This window comes from Pan paniscus, chromosome 14 (assembly GCF_029289425.2).
Source record: "Pan paniscus chromosome 14, NHGRI_mPanPan1-v2.0_pri, whole genome shotgun sequence".
Taxonomy (NCBI): Eukaryota; Metazoa; Chordata; class Mammalia; order Primates; family Hominidae; genus Pan; species Pan paniscus.
Genome location: NC_073263.2, coordinates 27,649,302 through 27,672,286, shown reverse-complemented (window position 1 = coordinate 27,672,286; position 22,985 = coordinate 27,649,302). Strand labels below are relative to the sequence as shown.

Sequence of the window (22,985 nt, the reverse complement as noted above, 5' to 3'; positions counted from 1 at the left end):
CAGGAGGCTGAGGTGGGAGAATCACCTGAGCCCAGGGAAGTTAAGGCTGCAGTACACCGTGATCACACCACTGCAGTCCACCCTGGGTGACGAGTGAGACTCAAAACAAAAAATAAACAAAATTAATACCTGCAGGACATTTTTGTAAAAAAATAAAAAATTAATTAATTAAAATTAATAACAGAAAGAGGCCAGTACAGTAGCTTGTGCCTGTAATCCCAGCATTTTTGGAGGCTGAGGTGGCAAGATCACTTGAGGCCAGGAGTTCAAGACCAGCCTGGGTAACATAGCAAGACCTCGTCTCCCAAAAAACAAAAAAAAATTAGGGAGACGTGGTGGCCTATGTCTGTAGTCCTCACTAGTTGGGAGGCTGATGTGGGATGATCATTTGAGCCTAAGAGTTCAAGTCCAGCCAAGGCAACACAGCAAAACACCATTTCTTTTAAAAAAAGAAAAAAAGCAAAAGAAAGGAAACACAGTAATAATCATCAGGGTGAAAAATCAAAGAAAAAGAAAACAAAAAAATTAGAGATTAAAACAATAAAACTAAGAACAATAAAAGATCAATAAAATCAGTAAACCTCTAGCCAAACTGATTAGAAAAAAAGAGTGAAGACGTGAATTGCCAATATCAGGAATGAGAGAAGTAGTATCACTACATAATCTACAGATATTAAACAGTTAATATGGAAATATTACTAACAACTTTATACCTATACTTTGACAACTTTGATTAACAGAAAAAAAAAAAGACACATACTATCAATGCTTGTTCAAGAAAAATTGATAAGCTAAATAATGCTGTACTAAAGCAATTTAATCTGTAGTTAAAAATATTCCCACAAGGAAAATTATTAGAGCAGATGGCTCTCACTGGGAAATCCACCAAACATTTAAAGAGGAAATAAAACCAATTCTATACAGACTCCTCCAGAAAACTGAAGAGAAGGTGACACTTCTCAACTCATTCTATGAAGCCAGCATTACTCTAATACCAAAACCAGACAAAGGTTAAAAGAAGGGTATAGATCAATAACTTCCATGAGTGTAAATGTAACAATCCTTAGTAATATTTTAACAAATTGAATTCAATGATATATAAAAAAGATAACAGGTGATGTCCCGCTGATGTTTATTCCAGGAATGCAAGGTTGGTTAACATTTGAAAATCAATCACTATATTTACAGACTAAAAAGAAAATTATTACTAAAAAAAAAGAACAAAACCAAGTCTATCTGATCATCTCAATAGATACAGACAAAGCATTTGACAAAGTTCAATATCCATTACTGACAAAAACCTCTTAGCAAAGTAGGCATAGAAGTGATTCGGCTGGGCACGTGGTGGATCATGCCTGTAATCCCAGCACTTTGGGAGGACAAGGTGTAAGGATTGCCTGAGCTCAAGAGACCAACACCAGACTGGGCAACATGGTGAAACTTCATCTCTACAAAAAATACAAAAATTGGCCAGGCGCGGTGGCTCATGCCTGTAATCCCAGCACTTTGGGAGGCCGAAGTGGGCAGATCATGAAGTCAGGAGATCGAGACCATCCTGGCTAACACAGTGAAACCCCGTCTCTACTAAAAATACAAAAAAAAGTAGCCGGGCATGGTGGTGGGTGCCTGTAGTCCCAGCTACTCGGGAGGCTGAGGCAGGAGAATGGCGTGAACCCAGGAGGCGAAGCTTGCAGTGAGCTGAGATCGCGCCACTGCACTCCAGCCTGGGCAACAGAGCAAGACTCCGTCTCAAAAAAAAAAAAAAATTAGCTGGGCGTCGTGGCTCCTGACTGTAGTCCCAGCTACTTGGAAGGGTGAGGTTGGAGGATCCCTTGAGAATGGGAGGTGGAGGTTGCAGTGAGCTGAGATCGCACCACTGGACTCCATCCTAGGTGACACAGTGAGATCATGTCTCAAAAAAAAAAAAAAAAAAAATTCCTCCTGGAGTGGGCAGCAGAAAAAACAAAAAATAAAAGACTAGGCACAGTGGCTCATGCCTATAATCCCAGTGATTTGGCAGGATGAGGCAAGGGGGATTGCTTGAGGCTAGGAATTTGAGACCAGCCTTGGCAACATAGCAAGACCCCATCTCTACAAAAATTTAAACAATTTTTTAAAAATTAGCTGAGTGTGGTGGTATGTGCATGTAGTCCTAGGTACTTGGGCAGCTGAGGTGGGAAAACTGTTTGAGCCCAGGAGTTCAGTGCTGGAGTGAGCTATGATAATGCCTCTGCACTCCAGCCTGGGTGACAGAGCAAGATCCTGCCTATAAGAATCAAAGTAGGCCGGTGCAGTGGCTCACGCCTATAATCCCAGCACTTTGGGAGGGTGAGGCAGGCAGATCACCTGAGGTCAGGAATTCGAGACCAACCTGGGCAACATGGCGAAACCCTGTCTCTACTAAAAATATAAAAATTAGCCAGGCATGATGGCGGGCACCTGTAATCCCAGCTACTCAGAAGCTAAAGGACAAAAATTGCTTGAACCCGGGAGATGGAGGTTGCAGTGAGCCAAGATCGCACCACTGTACTCCAGCCTGGGCGACAGAGCAAGACTGTGTCTCACAAAAAAAAAAAAAAAAAAAAAAAAAGAATCAAAGTAAAAAAATCAAAGTAAATCAAAGTAAAAATTATAATAAAAAATTATAAAAGAGAAAAGAACTTATCTTCCTCAAGCTAATTAAGGATATCTATGAAAAACCAATAGCTAACATTATACTTCATAGTAAATTAATAAATATTTTCCCTAAGATCAGAAACAAGGCAAGGATATCCACTCTCACTTCTTTTATTCAACTTTATACTGGAGATTTTAGCCAATGTATTAAGACACGAAAAAGAAATGAAAAGCATCCAGATTGAAAAGGAAGATGTAAAACTCTTTATTTACAGACAACATGATAACCTATGTAGAAAATTCTATAGAACCTACAAAAAGTGACTATAACTAATAAGTGAGTTCTGTAAGTTTGCAGGATGTACTATCAGTGTGGAAAAAAATTAATTGTGTTTCTATGTCCTAGCAACTAACAATCAGAAATTGAAGGGAAGAATACCAAAATAGTATCCAAAAATATGAAACAGGGAGAAAGATGGGCAAGACCCATAATGAAAACTATAAAACATTGATAAGAGACATTAAATAAGATCTAATGAAAAGGAGTGATATGCCATATTTATGTATTAGAAAACTCAATATTGTTTTAATGTCAGTTTTGCCCAAATTGATCTAGTGATTCAATGAAATTCCTTTTAAAATCCCTGTAGATCTTTTTGCAGAAATTGACAAGCTGATTCTAAAATTCATATGGAAATGCAAGAGAACTAGAATATCCAAAACAACTCTAAAGAACAAAGTTAGAGAATTTGTAGTAGATTCCAAGGCTTATTATAAAGCAGTAGTAACCAAGACAATGTGGAATTGGCATCCAGATAGACAAACAGATTAATGGAACAGTATAGTGATTCGCGACCTAGAAACTGACCAAAAATATATGGTCAATTTATTTTTGATAAAGGTGTAAAGGTAATTCAGTGGAGAAATCAGTCTTTCAACAAATGGTACTGGAACAATGGCATATTCATATGCAAAACTTTGATCCATATGTCATAATGTATGAAAAGTTAATTGAAAATGGATCATAGACCTAAATATAAAATTAAATGTAAATATGACTTCTAGGAGAAAACCTTTCTGATTTAAGATTAGGTGAAGATTTTTTAGATACAAAGCCAAAAGCATGATCCATAAAAGAAAAATTGATAAATTGGACATCTTCAAGATTAAAAATTTCTGATCCTCTAAAAACAAGCCACAGACTGGCAGAAAATATTTGCCAATTACATAAGTGATAAAGGACTTGTATCCAGAATATATATAATTTTAACCTCTCAAAACTCAATAATACAAAGTTTCAGTTAGGAGGGTAAGTTCTGGATATCTATTGTACAGCATGATGACTATAGCTGATAATAATGTTGATATAGTTTGGATATTTTTTGCTCTAAATCTCATGTTGAAATTTGATCCCTAATGTTTTATTTATTTATTTATTTTTGAGATGGAGTCTCTCTCTGTCACCAAGGCTGGAGAGCAGTGGTGCGATCTCCACCAACTGCAATCTCCACCTCCTGGGTTCAAGCAATTCTGGTGCCTCAGCCTCCTGAGTAGCTGGGATTACAGGCATGCGCCCCGGCGCCCAGCTAATTTTTGTATTTTTAGTAGAGACGGGGTTTCACCATTTTGGCCAGGCTGGTCTCTAACTCCTGACCTCAGGTGATCTGCCCACCTTGGCCTCCCAAAGTGCTGGGATTACAGGCGTGAGCCACCGTGCCCGGCCAGATCCCCAGTGTTTTAGATGGAGCCTAGTGGGAGGTGTTTGGGTCCTGGGGGTGGATACCTCGTGAGTGGCTTGATGTCATCCTGTGGGAATGAGTGAGTTCTCATTTTACTAGTTCCTACAAGACCTGATTGTGAAAAAGAGCCTGGCATCCCCCTCCTCTCTCTTCCTTCCTTTCTCACTATGTGATGGCTGCTCCCCTTCGCCTTCTGTCATGAGTGGAAGTGATATGGTTTGGCTGTGTCTCCACCCAAATCTCAACTTGAATTGTATCTCCCAGAATTCCCACATGTTGTGGGAGGGACCTAGGGTGAGGTAATTGAATCGTGGGGGCTGGTCTTTCCCGTGCTATCCTTGTGCTAGTGAGTAAGTCTCACAAGATCTGATGGGTTTATCAGGGGTTTTTGCTTTTGCTTCTTCCACATTTTTCTCTTGCTGCCACCATGTAAGAAGTGCCTTTCACCTCCCACCATGATTTTGAAGCCTCCCAGCCATGTGGAACTGTAAGCCCAATTAAACCCCTTTTTCTTCCCAGTCTCAGGTATGTTTTTATCAGCAGCATGAAAACAGACTAATACAGTAAATTGGTACCAGTAGAGTGGGGTGCTGCTGAAAAGATACCTGAAAATGTGGAAGTGTCTTTGGAACTGGGTAACAGGCAGAAGTTGGAACAGTTTGGAGGGCTCAGAAGAAGTCAGGAAAATGTGGGAAAGCTTGGAACCTCCTAAAGACTTGTTGAATGGCTTTGACAAAAATCCTGATAGTGATACGAACAATAAGGTCCAAGCCGAGGTGGTCTATCTGATGGAGATGAGGAACTTGTTGGGAACTGGAGCAAAGGTGACGACTCTTGTTATGTTTTAGCAAAAAGACTGGAGGCATTTTGCCCTTGTCCTAGAGATTTGTGGAACTTTGAACTTGAGAAAGATGATTTAGGGTATCTGGCTGAAGAAATTTCTAAGCAGCAACACATTCAAGAGATGACTTGAGTACTTGTAAAGGCATTCAGTTTTGTAAGGGAAGCAGAGCATAAAAGTTGGGAAAATTTGCAGTGGGATTATGCAATAGAAAAGAAAAACCCAGGCCGGGCATGGTGGCTCACGCCTGTAACCCCAGCACTTTGGGAGGCCAAGGCGGGGGGATCATGAGGTCGGGAGTTCAAGACCAGCCTAGCAAACACAGTAAAACCCTGTCTCTACTAAAAATACAAAAATTATCTGGGCATGGTGGCGTGCACCTTTAGTCCCAGCTACTTGGGAGGCTGAGGCAGGAGAATCGCTTGAACCTGGGAGGCGGAGGTTGTGGTGAGCCAAAGTGGTGCCACTGTACTCCAGCCTGGGTGACAGAGTGAGACTGCATCTCAAAAAAAAAAAAAAAAAAAGAAAAGAAAAACCCATTTTCTGGGGAGAAATTCTAGCTGCTGCAGAAATTTGCATAAGTTGCAAGGAGCCTAATGTTAATCCCCAAGACCATGGGGAAAATGTCTCCAGGCCATGTTGGAGACCTTCACGGCAGCCCATCCCATCACAGGCCCAGAGGCCCAGGAGAAAAAAGTGGTTTCATGGGCTGAGCCCAGGATCCCCATGCTGTATGCAGCCAAGGACTTGGTGCCCTGTGTCCCAGCAGCTCCATCCATGGCTGAAAGGGACCAATGTACAGCTCAGGCTGTGGCTTCAGAGGGTGGAAGCTACAAGCCTTGGCAGCTTCCACGTGGTGTTCAGCATGCGGGTGCACAGAAGTCAAGAATTGAGATTTGGGAACCTCTGCCTAGATTTCAGAAGATGTATGGAAAAGCCTGGTTGCCCTGAGAAAAGTTTGCTGCAGGGGCAGGGTCCTCATGGAGAACCTCTGCTAGGGCAGTGCGGAAGGGAAATGTGGGGTCGGAGCCCCCACACAGAGTCCCTGCTGAAGCACTGCCTACTGGAGCTGTGAGAAGAGGGCCACTGCCCTCCAGACCCCAGAATGGTAGATCCACCGACAGCTTGCACCATGTACCTGGAAAAGCTGCAGACACAATGCCAGCCCATGAAAGCAGCCAGGAGGGAGGCTGTACCCTGCAAAGCCACAGGGGCAGAGCTTCCCAAGACCATAGGAATCCACCTCTTGCATCAGCGTGCCCTGGATGTGAGACCTGGAGTCAAAAGAGATCATTTTGGAGCTTTAAAATTTGACTGCCTCGCTGGATTTCAGACTTGCATAGGCCCTGTAACCCCTTTGTTTTGGCCAATTTCTCCCATTTGGAACAGCTGTATTTACCCAATGCCTGTACCCCCATTGTATCTAGGAAGTAACTAGCTTGCTTTTGATTTTACAGGCTCATAGGTGGAAGGGACTTGCCTTGCCTCAGATGAGACTTTGGACTGTGGACATTTGGGTTAAGGCTGAAATGAGTTAAGACTACGGGGGACTGTTGGGAAGGCATGATTGATTTTGGAATGTCAGGACATGAGATTTGGAGGGGCCGGGGCAGAATGATATGGTTTGACTGTGTCACCACCCAAATCTCAACTTGAATTGTATCTCGCAGAATTCCCACGTGTTGTGGGAAGGACCCAGGGGGAGGTAATTGAATCATGGGTGCCAGACTTTCCCATGCTATTCTCATGATAGTGAATAAGTCTCACGAGATTTGATGGGAATAAGTCTCACGAGATCTGATGGGTTTATCAGGGGGTTCTGCTTTTGCTTCTTCCTCATTTTTCTCTTGCTGCCACCATGTGAGAAGTGCCTTTCGCCTCCTGCCATGATTCTGAAACCTCCCCAGCCATGTGGAGCTGTAAATCCAATTAAACCTCTTTTTCTTCCCAGTCTTGGGTATATTTTTATCAGCAGTGTGAAAACGGACTAATATATGAAGCTTCCTGAGTTCCTCACCAGAAGCAGATGCTAGCATCATGCTTCTCACACACACTATGTAACTGTGAGCCAAATAAAACTCTCTTTTCTTTTTGTTTTCTTTTTCTTTCTTTCTTTTCTCTTTCTCTCTCTCGTTCTTTCTTTCTCTTTTTCTTTCTTTCTTTCTTTTCTTTCTTCTTTCCCTTCCTTCCTTCCTCTCTCTCTCTCTCGTTCTTTCTTTCTCTTTTTCTTTCTTTCTTTCCTTTCTTCTTTCCCTTCCTTCCTTCCTCTCTCTCTCTCTTTCTTTTCCTTCCTTCCTTCCTTTCTGTCTGTCTCTTCCCTCCCTCCCTCCCTCCCTTCCTTCTTTCCTTCCTTCCTTCCCTCTCGCTCTGTCACCCAGACACAGGGTCTCACTCTGTCATCCAAGCTGAAGTGCAGTGGCATGATCACAGCTCACTGCAGCCTTGACCTCCCTGGGTTGAGGTGATCTTCCTGCCTCAGTTTCCTGAGTAGCTGGGACTACAGATACATGCTACCACACCTGGCTAATTTTGTATTTTTTGTAGAGACAGAGTTTCACTGTGTTGCCCAGGCTGGTCTCGAATTCCTGGGCTCAAGCAATCCTCCCACCTTGGCCTCCCAAAGTACTGAGGTTACAGTCCTCACTCATGCTACAAACACTGCCTTCTCTCTGCCTTCTGGAGTAGAACACCTTTTCTCCTCCTGCCTTTGGACATCAGACTCCAGGTTCTTTGGCTCTTGGACTCTGACACTTGCACCAGCAGCCTTCTGGGGGCTCTCAGGCCTTTGGCCTCAGACTGGGGTTGCATTGTTGGCTTCCTTGGTTTTGAGGCTTTTGGTCTTGGACTGAGACACGTTACTGGCTTTTCTTTCTCATTTTCTGGCTTGCAGACAGCTTGTCCTGGAACTTCGCCTTTGTAATCACATGAGCCAATTCTCTCTAAAAAATTCCCTTTCATATACAAATATATGAAATATATGTATATATATCCTATTGGTTTTGTCCCTCTGGAGAAGGCTACTACAAATGTATTGTGTAAAATGAAATAAAATAAACGTCAGCATTTGATTATATTTTGTAATATATTTTCTCTTTTTGGGGCCATTGTAGGTACTTAATATTTGTTAATTGCATGGATGGATGAATAAATAAATGTCAAAGTGCTCATATTTTAAAAATGCATTGTATATGAGAAAATTGCTATGAAAGGGCATGTGCGGTGGCTCACGCCTATAATCCCAGCACTTTGGGAGGCCAAGGCGGACAGATCACTTGAGGTCAGGAGTTCCAGACCAGCCTGGCCAACATGGGGGACCCTCACTTCTACTAAAAATACAAAAAATTAGCCGGGTGTGGTGGTGCATGCCTGTAATCACAGCTACTTGGGAGGCTGAGGCAGGAGGATCACTGGAACCTGGGAGGTGGAGTTTGCAGTGAGCCGAGATGGTGCCACTGTACTCCAGCTTGGGTGACAGAGTCAGACTCTGTCTCAAAAAAAAAAACAAAAATTGCTAAGAGAGTAGGTTTTAGATGTCTCAACATGAAAAAATAAATACATGAAGTGATGCATCCATTTTTTTTTTTTTTAGACACAGCCTCACTCTGTTGCCCAGGCTAGAGTGCAATGGCATGATCTCTGCTCACTGCAACCTCTACCTCCTGGGTTGAAGTGATTCTTCTGCCTCAGCCTCCTGAGTAGCTGGGACTACAAGCATGCGCCACTTCACCTGGCTAATTTTTGTATTTTTAGTAGAGACAGGGTTTCACCATGTTGGCCAGGCTGGTCTTGAACTCCTGACCTCAAGTGATCTGCCCACCTCGGCCTCCCAAAGTGCTGGGATTACAGATGTGAGCCACCATGCCCGGCCTTGTGATGCATCTATTTTTTATTGATACATAATATTTTACATATTTATGGAGTACATACGATATTTTGTGACCTCCATAGAATGTGTAATGACCAACTCAGAGTATTTGAGGTAATCATCACTTTGAATATTTATCATTTCTATGTGTTGGGAACATTTCAAGTCCAAGAAATATATGAAATATATGAAAAAATGTTCAACATCACTAATCATCAGGGAAATGCAAATCAAAACCACAATGATGTATATGTTAATTAGCTTGATTTAATCATTCCACAATGTATGCATATATTAAAACATCACATTATACTCCGTGAGCATATATTTTTGTCAATTATAAAATACTCAATACTTTTTAAAATGAGCAATCACATTAAAAAAGGTTAGATGTGGGCAAAAGATGTGAACAGATACACCACCAGAGAAGTTATGGAATGTAATAGCATCATCTAAATGGATGTTCAGTGTTCATTAGTCAGGAGGAAAATGCAAATTAAAACCACAATGAGGGCTGAGCGCAGTGGCTCACACCTGTAATCCCAGCACTTGAGGAGCCCAAGGCGGGCAGACAACTTGAGCCTAGGAGTTTGAGACCAGCCTGGACAAAAAATACAAAAATTACAAAAATACAGAAATTAGCCAGGTATGGTGGTGCGCACCAGTTGTCCCAGCTACTCGGGAAGCTAAGGTGGGGGGATGGCTTGAGCCCAGGACGTCGAGGCCGCAGTGAGCTGTGATCACGCCACTATACTCCAACCTGAGTGAGAGGGTGAGACCCTGTCTCAAAAAATAAAAAATAAAAATAAATAAGAACACAATGAGATACAACACACTTATTAGAAAGGCCAAAATTTTAAAGTCTCATCATACCAAATGTTAGCGAGGATGTGACACAACTGGAATTCCATACACTGCGAGTGGGAACATAAAAGCTCTAACCTCTTTGGAAGACAATTGGGCACTTTCTTAAAAAGTTACAAATACACTGACCATATAACCTAGGCATTCAATTCCTTAGTATTTACCCAAGAGAAATGAAAGTGTATATCCATATTAAGACTTTTATATAAATAGCAGCTTTATTAGTAACAGCAAAAGTGGAAACAGCCCAAATGTGTGTCCACAGGTGAATAGATTAAAACAAATTGTGTTATATATCTATACAACAGATTACTACTTGGTAATTAAAAGGAATGAACTACTGATATCTACTACAGTATGGACAAATATCAAAAAAATGCACAATGAAAGAGGCCAGACCACCCACCCTATAAAAAAACAGTTCATACTGTGTGATTCCATTTGTATGAAATTTTAGAAAATTCAAACCAGTCTATAATTACAGAAAATAGATCAGAGGTGGCTTGGGTGTGGGGGAATGGGGTTGGTAGCAGGGCGTGATATCAAAGCTTCATAAGGAAACTTTTGCGAGTGATAGGTAACTTTATTATCTTTTAAAAAAAATTGTTTTCTTTTTTTTCTTTTCTTTTTTTTTTTTTTAGAGGCAGGATCTGGCTCTTTTGCCGAGGCTGGAGTGCAGAGGCGTGATCATAGCTCACTGCAGCTTCAAACCCCTGGCCTCAAGCTATCCTCCCACTTCAGCCTCCCAAGTAGCTGAGACTTCAGGCTCGTGCCACCACACTTGGCTAATGTTTTAAAAACAAATTTTTGTAGAGATGGGGTTTCACTCTGTCTCTCAGCCTGGTCTCTAACTCCTGGTCTCAAGTGATCCTCCCACCTTGGCCTCCCAAAGCACTGGGATTACAGGTGTGAGCATCATGCCCAGCCTTAAATTCACCATTTTGATTGTGGTGATGGTTTTGTAGATATGTATGAATTTACTAAATTGTATACTTTTAATGTGCACAATTTATTATAAGTTAATTATACTTATAAAATATTTTTTAAATTACTATTTTTTTAAAGACTAGAGAGGAAACATTACAGAGTGGAGCAGGAAAAGTTCTTACTTTCTGAGACTGTCTCAGATTATGAGATTACAAAGATGGCTGAACATATATATTACCTCCTATCGCTATCTACAGACCACTCAAGTGACAGTAAAAAATGCTTTTTTTTTTTTTCCAGAGATGAGGTCTCACTCTGTCACCCAGGGGCTGGAGTGCAATGGTGCAATCACATCTCACTGCAGCCTCAACATCCCATGCCTGAGCGATCCTTTCCCACCTCAGCCTTCTGAGTAGCTGGGCTGGGACTGTAGGCGCACACCACTATGCCCAGTTAATTAAAAAAAATTTTTTAGAGATATTATTTTACTGGGTTGCCCAGGCTGGTCTCAAACTCCTGGCCTTAAGCAATCCACCCACCTCAGCCTCCCAAAGTGCTGGGATTACAGACATGAGCCACCAGGCTCAGCCAAAAAATGCTTTTAAAGAGATAAGCATATTTGTTGTTGTTGTTGTTTTTTTTTAGAGACAGAGTCTCACTCTGTCACCCAGGCTGGAGTGCAGTGGCATGATCTTGGCTCACTGCAAGCTCCACCTCCCGGGTTTACGCCATTCTCCTGCCTCAGCCTCCCGAGTAGCTGGGACTGCAGGCGCCTGCCACCACGCCCGGCTAATTTTTGTATTTTTTTAGGTAGAGACAGGGTTTCACCGCGTTAGCCAGGATGGTCTCGAGCTCCTGACCTCGTGATCCACCCGCCTCGGCCTCCCAAAGTGCTGGGATTACAGGTGTGAGCCACCACACCCGGCCGCATATTTGTTAAGAGAATAGATCTTGGCCAGGCACAGTGGTTCATGCCTGTAATCCCAGCACTTTGGGAGGCCAAGGCAGCTAAATCACTTGAGGCCAGGAGTTTGAGACTAGCCTGGCCAACAAGGTGAACGCTGTCTCTACTAAAAACATGAAAATTAGCTGGGCATGATGGCGCACACCCGTGATCCCAGCTACTTGGGAGGCTGAGGCAGGAGAATCACTCAAACCCCGGAGACAGAGGTTGCAGTGAGCAGTGATCGTGCCACTGCACTCCAGCCTCAGCAACAGATCAAGACTCTGTCTCAATTAAAAAAAAAGAGAGAGAGAGAGCGAGAGAGAGTAGATCTTAAATGTTCTCATCACCAAAAAAGAAAAAGAAAAAGATAAGTATGCAAGCTGATGGATAGGTTAGTTAGCTTGTTTGGGGTATTCATTTCACAATGTGTGTATGTATATGTGTGTATACTTATATGTACATATATACTTAAATACATAAAGAGAAGCCCATATATATGTATATATACTTAATATATACACATACATACACACATTATATATAAATACACATATATTTATATATATATGAAAATTACATGATGTACACTGTGAATATATGATGTACACTGCAATTTTTATTTGCCGATTATACCTAATACCCCCAAAGAAACAAAGATATAAACATATAAAGACAAAGAGGATGGAGAAGGAGAAAGTAAAACTTTGAGAGCTTTAAAGCAGATAAAGCTGGGTGTAGTGGCTCACACCTATCATCCAACAACTTGGGAGGCCAAGGCAGGGGGATCACTTGAGTCCAGGAGTTTGAAGTCACTGTGTGCAACATAGCGAGATCCTGTCTCTTAAAAAAAATTAAAAAGAAGAAGCAGATGATGAAAGCTGAATTATAGTTGGGGGTTGAGAAAGCTGAGAAGCAGCCTGCTTTTCATTGCAGGACCCCACAATAGTATAACTTGCCAAGACCAGCTCGCAGGACACAGGCAGCAAGCAAGAGAGAGAATCTTCTCTGGGGAGTCGGACCAGCCGGTGAGAAAAGACCTAAATATACACCTACAGAGATTGGGCCACAAGCCACATCATAGAGCTTAGGATAGACGCTCAGCACTTCATTCTTATATGTGAAGAGACTGTCAAAGATTGTCAGTCATTTGGGGAAAATATCTAAATCATGGGCAAACAGAAAGTAAAGAGGAGAGAAGGAATCAAAGAAATAATTCAAGAAAATGCCAAACAGAGGGATATGAATTTCTAGATTGAAAAGGCCCACTGAGTACCCAGCACAATGGATGAAAATAGACTCTCAGGAAGGCACATAATTTTGAAAATTTTAGTGCTGTGGTTTCAAAGAAAAGATTCTATAAGCACCCATAGAGAAAAAAAGAATATACCAGGCCGGGCACGGTGGCTTACACCTGTAATCCCAGCACTTTGGGAGGCAGAGGCGGGTGGATCACCTGAGGTCAGGAGTCCAAGACCAGCCTGGCTAACGTGGCGAAACCCCGTCTCTACTAAAAATACAAAAAAAAAAAGAAAGAAAATTAACCAGGCACGGTGATGGGCACCTGTAATCCCAGCCACTCGGGAGGCTGACACAGGAGAATCACTTGAGCCTGGGAGGCGGAGCTTGCAGTGAGCCAAGAACGCGCCACTGCACTCCAGCCTGGGCGACACAGCGAGACTCCATCTCAAAAAAAAAAAAAAAAAAAAAAGGTAGAAATCTATATACAACAAAAAGTGCACACACACACACACACAAATCATGTATACAAATAATCATTTCCTCAAACTAGCCTCATTTCAAAAGCTTAAGAGCCACATGTAGCTAGTCGCTACCATATTAGACAGCACAGGCATAGAACATGTCCATCACTGCAGACTGTTTTATTGGACAGCCCTGCTCTAAGTATCTCTGCTCCTGATTTAAACTAGACTAAACTTGCATAAAATCGAATTTCCTACATACTTTCATAGTGGCCAATTTCCTCTGATTACACTTTGTTTTGTTGTTTGGTTGCAAGATAAATGCATGTTTTCTTTTTAAGGTGTGCATGTATCAACATTATCATTTTTATTTTGTTTTACAGTTGTTTTTTCTGCAATGATATTTGGGACTATTACAAATCAAGATCTGCCTGTGATCAAGTGTGTTTTAATCAATCATAAGAACAATGATTCATCAGTGGGGAAGTCATCATCATATCCCATGGTAAAGTAACATTAAAATTATACCTTTAGCTGTTTTTCTCTAGAGAACGTAATTTGTAAGTTATTGAAGCCTACCATGGCTAAATGGGCTTCTCTTTATGTATTTAAGTGTATTATGTCCTCACATCTGGTACCAACAGAGCATCTATACTCCTAGCTCCCTGGCACTCCATTCCTTCAAGAACCGTATTCTTCATATGAGGATTTAGGAAGGACACTGATTGATAACTAGCATGAAGTAATGAGTAGAGTCGTCCCTTGGTATACAGGGGGGATGGTTCCAAGACTCTCACTAATACCAAAATCCATGGATACTCAAGTACCTGATATAAAATGGCTTGGTATTTGCATGTAACCTATGCAGATTCTGTATATTTTTGAGACAGTCTCATTCTGTTGACCAGGCTGGAGTATAGTGGCATGATCATAGCTCACTGCAGCCTCGCCCTCCCGGGCTCAAGCAATCCTCCCACTTCAACCTCCCAACTAGCTGGGACTAAAGGCACATGCCACCACACCTGGCTAATTTTTTTTATTTTTTGCAAAGATGGCGTCCCACTGTGTTGCCCAGGCTGATCTTGAACTCCTGGGCTCAACTGATCCTCCCACCTAAGCCTCCCAAAGTGCTGGGATTACAGTCCTGAGCCAACATGCTTGACCCTCCTGTATACTTTTAAAATTATCTCTAGATTACTTATAATACCTAATATGATGCAAATGCTTTATAATACCTAAACAACTATGTGAATAGTTATTATACCCTATTGTTTAGGGAATAATGATGACAAGGGAAAAAAGTCGGTACATGTTCAGTACAAATGCAACCCCATTTTTTTCGGAATATTTTCAATCTGTGGTTGGTTGTATCCATGGATGCGGAACCCATGGTTACAGAGGGCTGACTGTATTTCCTTTTCTCCTTAAAGAGAATCCAGGCTTTTCTTCCAAGCCTGAATCTCTCACTTCCAGCTGCCCCCAGTATATAGGTAGATTTTCCATTTGCACATCAAAATCCACCTACGTCATTTATTTTATTTCATTTCTATTTCCCCAAGCCTGCTCTTATTCTTGTATTAATTGATTTCTGTTTATATCCCTGTTTAGTTCCCAGGCTTGAAAGCTCAGCATCATTTTGGACTACTTTCTTTCTATTACTTTCACATTTGGTCAGTTACCAAGTGTTGTCGATCCCCTTTAGGAGTTCTCATATAATCATCTCATATTCTCTAGTCTCACTGCCACTTCCCTAAGTCAAGCCCTTGTTAACTCCCTCATAATCACAGTGATATCCTAAGTGGCCTCTTGCTGCTACAGTTCATCTCAGAGGTAGCTGCTGGGCTAGCCTCCCTGAAGCAGGCACATCCTTCACTGCCTGGCTCTGAACCCTCCATGATTTCCCATTACTTAGACTGATACCAAGATTGCTCAGTAATCTGGCTCTGGCTCCTTCAAGTTCCGACTTTGTTTTTCATGACTCCTCTCTTTTACGCTATTCGTCTTGTTTTTCATTACCCCCTCTCTTGTGCTATTCCTACCCCTCTATTTTAAAAACATATATTTAGTAAATTTACTCAAGGGAAGCTTAAGTGATGGAGAACTGAAAATAGTAGAAATCAGCCAGGTACAGTAGCTCACACCTGTAATCCCAGCACTTTGGGAGGCCAAGGTGGGTGGATCGCTTGAGCTCAGGAGTTTGAGACCAGCCTGAGGAACATGGTGAAACCCCGTGACTATCAAAAATACAACAACAACAAAAAAATTAACCAGCCATGGTAGTGTGCGCCTGTGGTCCCAGCTACTTGTGAGGCTGAGGCCGGAGGATCATCTGAGCCAGGGAGGTGGAGGTTGCAGTGAGCCAAGATTGTGCCACTGCACTCCAGCCTGCCTTGGCCTCCCAAAGTGTTGGGATTACAGGCATGAGCCACTGCTACTGGCTGATATATATCTCATATATATATATGATATATATCGTAGATTTTTTTTTTGTAGAGACGGGTTTTGCCATGTTAGCCAGATGGGTCTCGAACTCCTGACCTCAGGTGATCCGCCCACCTTGGCCTCCCAAAGTGCTGGGATTACAGGCATGAGCCACTCACTGCACCCGGCTGGGAATCGCGTTTCAACATGAGCTTTGGAGGGGACACACATCCAAACCATATCACCAACTATTCCATATTCTTCAAATTTGCTTTTAAGAGATGACTGTACTAAGGCACCAAGTATTCACAGCAGCTGAGTGAGATGTACTGTTTTTTTTTTCCTGTCAGTGATTAGAGAGCATAGGCAGGAAATCCACCATAACTCTAAAATTATCTCTCCTTACCAAATAGGTTCATTTATACCTCCCTTCCTCCAGAAAGTCAAAGCTGCATTTAATGTCACATTCCTCCTGAACAGATATTGTGCCATTGCGGCACAGTCTAAACAAAAAACAAAACAAAACAAAACAAAACATAATAAAAACAAAAATAATAAAAACAAAAAGTCTCCACTATGGTTTAATGACGGGTTTTCTGTTTGTGAAGAACTGAAGTTACTGGAGTTGACCAAATGTGTTTGACAATCATGACCTCATATTTCAGGCAGGTGGCCTGCACAAGCCAGCTCATTTTCTTTATTTGCCATGTCCCACCCTGTACTTCTAGAGAATGAGTTGTTGATTTGTTTGTTTGTTGGTTGGTTTTCTGTAACAAGGATTTGGGAAAGAATGGTGGACTTTGTGTGATGGATCATTTTACGTGCTTTCTCTGGACTTTTCACAGCTTGTGCAGCTGTTTTACTTACGTAAGCAGACAACAACTGTGTTAGTGATTTCATGTCCTCATTAGTTAGCTATACTTGTTATAAGAAGATCAACAGACTGAACTTCAGTATTATTACAAAAGTTGTATTTTTTTTTTAACATTGTGAGTTTGAGATATCACAGTCTCTTAAATTCCAGTGCCTTCATGGCTCTGTGGGACTCAGCTCTGCCAGGTGGTGAAGAACGTGGCCTGGCCTTCAAGAACATCCCTGGGCTCCTGGTCAGCCTGGCTCAAGCTATTCCCGGACTGCCAGCGGTGGAGCCCACCACCTCTGTACTGTGCATTTATCATGCTATTCTCTCTCCTCTGAAGCCCGCAGATTTGTCTATCCAGATTGTGGATTGTACCCAGCTTTAATTTTTAAAAACTTTTTACAGGGGCTGGGCACGGTGGCTCATGCCTGTAATCCCAGCATTTTGGGAGGCCCAGGCAGGTGGATCACCTGAGGTCGGGAGTTCGAGACCAGCCTGGCCAACATGGAGAAATTCCGTCTCTGCTAAAAATACAAAATAAACCAGGCGTGGTGGCGCATGCCTGTAATCCCAGCTACTCAAGAGGCTGAGGCAGGAGAATCGCTTGAACCCCAGAGGCGGAGGTTGCGGTGAGCCGAAATCATGCATTGCACTCCAGCCTGGCAACAAGAACGAGATTATGGATTTCTGGCAAGAATTTCCCAGGAGCGTGCCCTTCCCAGAGCATCATATTCAGAGTGACAGGAAGTCATTTGGTGTCATTATGAAGATGTGAACCTTGATCATTAGATTTAGATGGTGCATGCCAGGTGTCCCCACTGCAAAGTTACTATTTTCTTCACTTATAATTAATAAGTGTCTTGGAGGGGATGCAAATATCCTGTTCCTTCTTTAATTTTCACCTACTGATTTTAGCACCCATTGGTGGATCTTGCCTACCATTATTATGGTGGTGTTTGCCTAATGGTGCTTTTCTTTTTCCTACATTCCCTCTATGTTAATTGGAATGTTTTGTAAGGAAGCACTGTCCCTTTCCCCTCATTTTATTTATGTATTTATTCAATTTTTTATTTATATCAGTAGAGGCCCATGAATATTTATTTTATCCTCTGGGTTGTAACCCAATACAATCATTATTTATTTTGTTGCTCAAATTCTTCCAGCTTTGGCCATTGGGAGCTACTTCAGTTTTGCTCCTGTGTCCTTTCAACATCTCCTCATCTTTTTCCAAGCCCTTCCTTAATTTTTGACACACTACCAGATAGTTCAGGTTCATCTTGTATTTTTCTTTTCTTGCCTTAGCCCTGGAATTCAGCACTTCTCCAAAGAGCACTGGCTTCTTTGGGGGGTAGTATTTAGGAACCAAGATCTGAGAGTTGGGTGTGCCCATTGCTGCTGGGATATCATTGCTTCTAGGCCCTCTCGGCAGGCAGAGCCTGGAAATACAATATATAGATAATCTAATTTTAGAATTACTAACCCATACCCTGATGAGAAATAGATTTACTAACTAAAGGACAGTATTTGTGTACAGTGTTTTTTGTCTTTAGCCTTAAGGGATCCAAAGTATTATTTTCTGAAGTTACTTAGGTTAGTTCCTTTCTTTCCCATCCCCTTCACTATGGTTTTATTATTTATTTGTGATACAATTGAATTAATTTGGTTCATATTCTGTCTTGATATTTCTTCCAGCCCCCTCATTTCACATATTCTAGTTGGTTTATTTATTTATTTTATTTATTATATATTCTTTTACTAGAGACAGGGTTACACCATGTTGCCAAGGCTGGTCTCGAACTCCTGGACTCAAGCAATCTGCCTGCCTCGGCCTCCCAAAGTGCTGGGATTACAGGCGTGAGCCACCACACCTGGATTATTATTATTATTATTATTATTATTATTATTATTATTATTATTACTTTGAGACAAGATCTCCCTCCGTTGTCCAGGCTGGAGTGCAGTGACACAAACATAGCTCACTTCAGCCTCAACCTCCTAGGCTCAAGCAATCCTCCTGCCTCAGCCTCCCAAAGTGCTGGGATTACAGGCGTGAGCCACCACACCTGGATGATGATGATGATGATGATGATGATGATGATGATGATGATTATTACCTTGAGACAAGATCTCGCTCCGTTGTCCAGGCTGGAGTGCAGTGACACAAACATAGCTCACTTCAGCCTCAACCTCCTAGGCTCAAGCAATCCTCCTGCCTCAGCCTCCCGGGTAGCAAGGACCACAGGCATGCACCACCACGCCTGGCTAATTTTTTAATTTTTTGTAGAGATGGGGTCTCACTTTGTTGCCCAGGCTGATCTTGAACTCCTGGGCTCAAGTGATCCTCTTGCCTTGGCCTCACAAAATCCTGGGATTACAGGCATGAGCCACTGTGCCTGACCCTCCTGGTTGGTTTAATTACTTGTTTTTTGAGACATGACATGACTCTTGTCCTAAAAGTCAAAACAGTGTGAAACAGTATACTCAGAGAAGTATCACTGTCTCCTCACTCCTACTGACAAGTTTCCACCCTCTTTCTACATATCCCTGTAATTAACCAGTCCCTTTAGATGTTTTGCTATTATTCCAGTATTTATTGTGCACAAGTGACCAGATACATATATATTTCCTTATATTCTCCTCTTTCTTACATAGCATAGCATACTTGAAGGTAGATACTTTTTGCACCTAGCTTTCTTCACTTAACAGTACATCCAGGAAATCATTGCAAATCAGTTCTTAGAGGTTGTCTTCATTCTTTTTTATAGCTACATAGTACCCCCTGGTGTGGATGTACCATAATTTGTTCAACCACTCTCCTATGTACGAGCATTTAGGTTGTTTTCAGTATTTTGCAATTATGAATTGTGCTGCAATTAATTGCTAGAGGTGTGCTTATTCCCAGAAGTGAGATTGCTGGCTCAAATGGCGAGTGAATCGCAAGTTTTATTAGGTATTGCCAAATTCTTCTCCAGAAGGGTTGTGCAGGGTGTGTTCCCCCAGCAATGCAGGAGAAAACTGTTTCCCCATGGCCTCACTGACAAAATGTGTTGTCATATTTTTTAATTTTTTGCCAGTCTGATAGAGGAGAAGTGATATATTAGTCTTGTTTTAACTTACGGATTTCTAATTATAAGTAGGTTTAATATTTTCTCATATGCTTGAGGGCCATTCTTTTTTTTCTTTTTTTGAGATGGAGTCTCACTCTGTCGCCCAGGCTGGAGTACAGTAGTGCCATCTTGGCTCACTGCAGCCTCTGCCTCCCAGGTTCAAGCAGTTCTCTGCCTCAGCCTCCCAAGTAGCTGGGATTACAGGTGCCTGCCACCACACTCAGCTAATTTTTGTATTTTTAGTACAGACAGGGTCTCACCATCTTGGCCAGGCTGGTCTCGAACTCCTGACCTTGTGATCCGCCCACCTTGGCCTCCCAAAGTGCTGGGATTTCAGGAGTGAGCCACCGCCCCTGGCTGAGGGCCATTCTTTATATCTTTTTTCTTGAATTGTGTATTCAATTCTTTTTCCCAGTTTTCTACTGTGTTTTGGTTCTGTGTCCCTCAATTTTCAAAGGTTCTTTTTATATTAGGGGTATTCGCCCTTTACTTGTAATATATGTTGGCATATTTTCTTCTAGTATATCAGCTGGGTTTTTTTGTTTTGGGACGGGGTCTTGCTATGTTCTCCAGGCTGGACTTGAACTCCTGGGCTCAAGTGATCCTTCCACCTCAGCCTCCTGAGTAGCTGGAACTACAGGCATGTACCACCATGCTTGACTTGTCTATTATTTTTTACTTTATCTTGTGCCCATCTTTTATGATCCAGCTCAATTACTGGACTTGGGTGAAAAACTTAAACATCCGGCTTAGAAATCTCTTCTCCCTCCTTTGAAGTTCCAGGGCACTTACAATTTACATTTCAAAGTATTTGGTATCTTTTTATGGGACACTTGTATTTCTCCTGTGTTTTACTTATTTATTCCTAGGAGACTCAAACTCTTTAAGGGCAAGATTAGTCTTTTTTTTTTTTCTAGTCTCATAGTACTCAGCAGATAGTCTTGCACTTATCATATACTTACTAAGTGAACAAATAAGACCAGAAATATGGTTTTTGACTGGTAGCAGAAGAGCTACCCTGCTCTTCACCTGAAGAAATATGTGTGTGCTCATGTGTGTGCATGTGTGCATGCTGTGTTCAGCCATGTAAAGGAGATAGGAGGTGGGGGACTCCACAGCAGAAGCTGCTCCAAACCCTGCTCTCAATATATCTTAATTAATTAATTAATTAATTTTTTGAGACAGAGTCTGACTCCGTCCCCCAGGCTGGAGTGCATTGGCGGGATCTAGGCTCATTGCAACCTCCATCTCCCGGGTTCAAGTGATTCTCCTGCCTCAGCCTCCTGAGTAGCTGGGATTACAGGCGCCTACCACCACACCCAGCTAATTTTTTGTATTTTCAGTAGAGATGGGGTTTCACCATGTTGGCCAGGCTGGTCTCGAACTCCTGACCTCAAGTGATCTGCCCACTTCAGCCTCCCAAAGTGCTGGAATTACAGGCGTGAGCCATGGCGCCTGGCCTAATATATCTCAATTATTTAAAGCAGGCAAGAGGTGTGGTGGCAGTGTGGCTGTGGGGACATCTGCCCAGAAAATTTGGTTTTTAAATTTCCTCTAACACAGATACCAATTTACCATCGCTTTATAAATTTTTATCTATATACCAACAATCACAAAGATATTTACCTATATATTATAGATTTTATAATTACGGTCTGATTAGTTTGCTAGGGGTGATACAACAAACTACCACAGACTGGGCAACTTAAACCAACAGAAATTTATTATTTCACAATTCTGGAAGCTAGAAGTCCAAAATTAAGGTGTCAGCAGGGTTGGTTCCTTCTAAGGGCAGTGAGCAAGAATCTGCTCCAGGCCTCTCTCCTTGGTTGGAAGATGGCTGTCTTTCTGTTCACATGGTGTTCTTACTGTCTGTGTATCTGCCTTCAAATCTCCTCTTTTTTTTTTTTTTGAGACAGAGTCTCACTCTGTTGCCCAGTCTGGAGTGCAGTGGCGCGATCTCAGCTTGCTGCAACCGCTGCCTCCCATGTTCAAGCCATTCTCCTGCCTCAGCCTCCCGAGGAGCTGGGTTTACAGGTGCCAACCACCACTTCCAGCTAATTATTTGTATTTTTAGTAGACATAGGGTTTCACCATGTTGGCCAGGCTGGTCTTGAATTCCTGACTTCAAGTGATCTGCCTGCCTCCGCGTCCCAAAGTGCTAGGATTGCAGGTGTGAGCCACCGTGCCCTGCCTCCTCTTCTTATAAGGACACGAGTCATACTGGATTTAGGCCCACCCTAATGACCCATTTTAACTTGATTACCGCTGTAAAGAACATCTCCAAATAAAGTTGCATTTGAGGGTTAGGACTTCAACATATGAACTTGCAGAGGTAGGGGGACACACACCATGACAGTCCGTACAACATTTTAGAAATGCAGCCCAGTGTTAATTTATCTTTTCTTTAGAGAATTATAATTAATAGGACCTTCAGTCGGCAACGTGTTCTCAGTGGGTTCCAGCTTGTGTGGGTGTTGCGTGCAGTGTGTCAGCATGCATATGTTTGATAAAGTTTTGATGTGAAGAAGGGGAGGCCTTAGACCTGCAGTTTTCATGAATTCACTTTGTTCTATCTGCAATGTAGGTATCAGAATCCCCGGAAGACCTCGGGTGTGCGTTGAGACCCCAGAGCTCAGGGACAGTGTACGAAGCTGCCGCTGTGGAAGTGGATGTATCTGCTTCCATCACACTGCAAGTGCTGGTCGACGCCCCAGGGAACATTTCCTGTCTCTGGGTCTTTAAGCACAGCTCCCTGAATTGCCAGCCACATTTTGATTTACAAAACAGGTAAGTGGAGGAATACCTTCTTGACATAAAATGTGATTCATTTGGAATTTTGTTTCAAGTTTCTGTTCATGTTTATTGTAAACCTTTTTTTTTTTTGCGAGTCAGGGTCTCTCTCTGTCACCCAGGCTGGAGTACAGTGGCACAATCTTGGCTCACTGTAGCCTCGACCTTCCAAGCTCAAGTAATTCCCCCACCCCAGTCCTCCCAAGTAGCTGGGACTACAGGCGCGTGCCACCACACCCAGCTAATTTTTTAAATTTTTTCTAGGCACCATAGTTTTTCACCATGTTGCCAAGGCTGGTCTTGAGCT

At 42.3% G+C, this 22,985-nt stretch overlaps 1 protein-coding gene across 1 annotated transcript in view; it reads left to right on the top strand.

Annotated features, from left to right (window-relative positions):
* Nucleotides 1-22,985, top strand: part of FLT3 (fms related receptor tyrosine kinase 3) — a 97,956-nt gene that overhangs the window by 15,727 nt on the left and 59,244 nt on the right. The window contains exons 2-3 of the mRNA XM_034936495.3: nucleotides 13,882-14,003; nucleotides 22,473-22,675. Of these exons, the coding sequence (XP_034792386.1) occupies nucleotides 13,882-14,003; nucleotides 22,473-22,675 (325 nt within the window). The remainder of the gene's footprint in view (nucleotides 1-13,881; nucleotides 14,004-22,472; nucleotides 22,676-22,985) is intronic.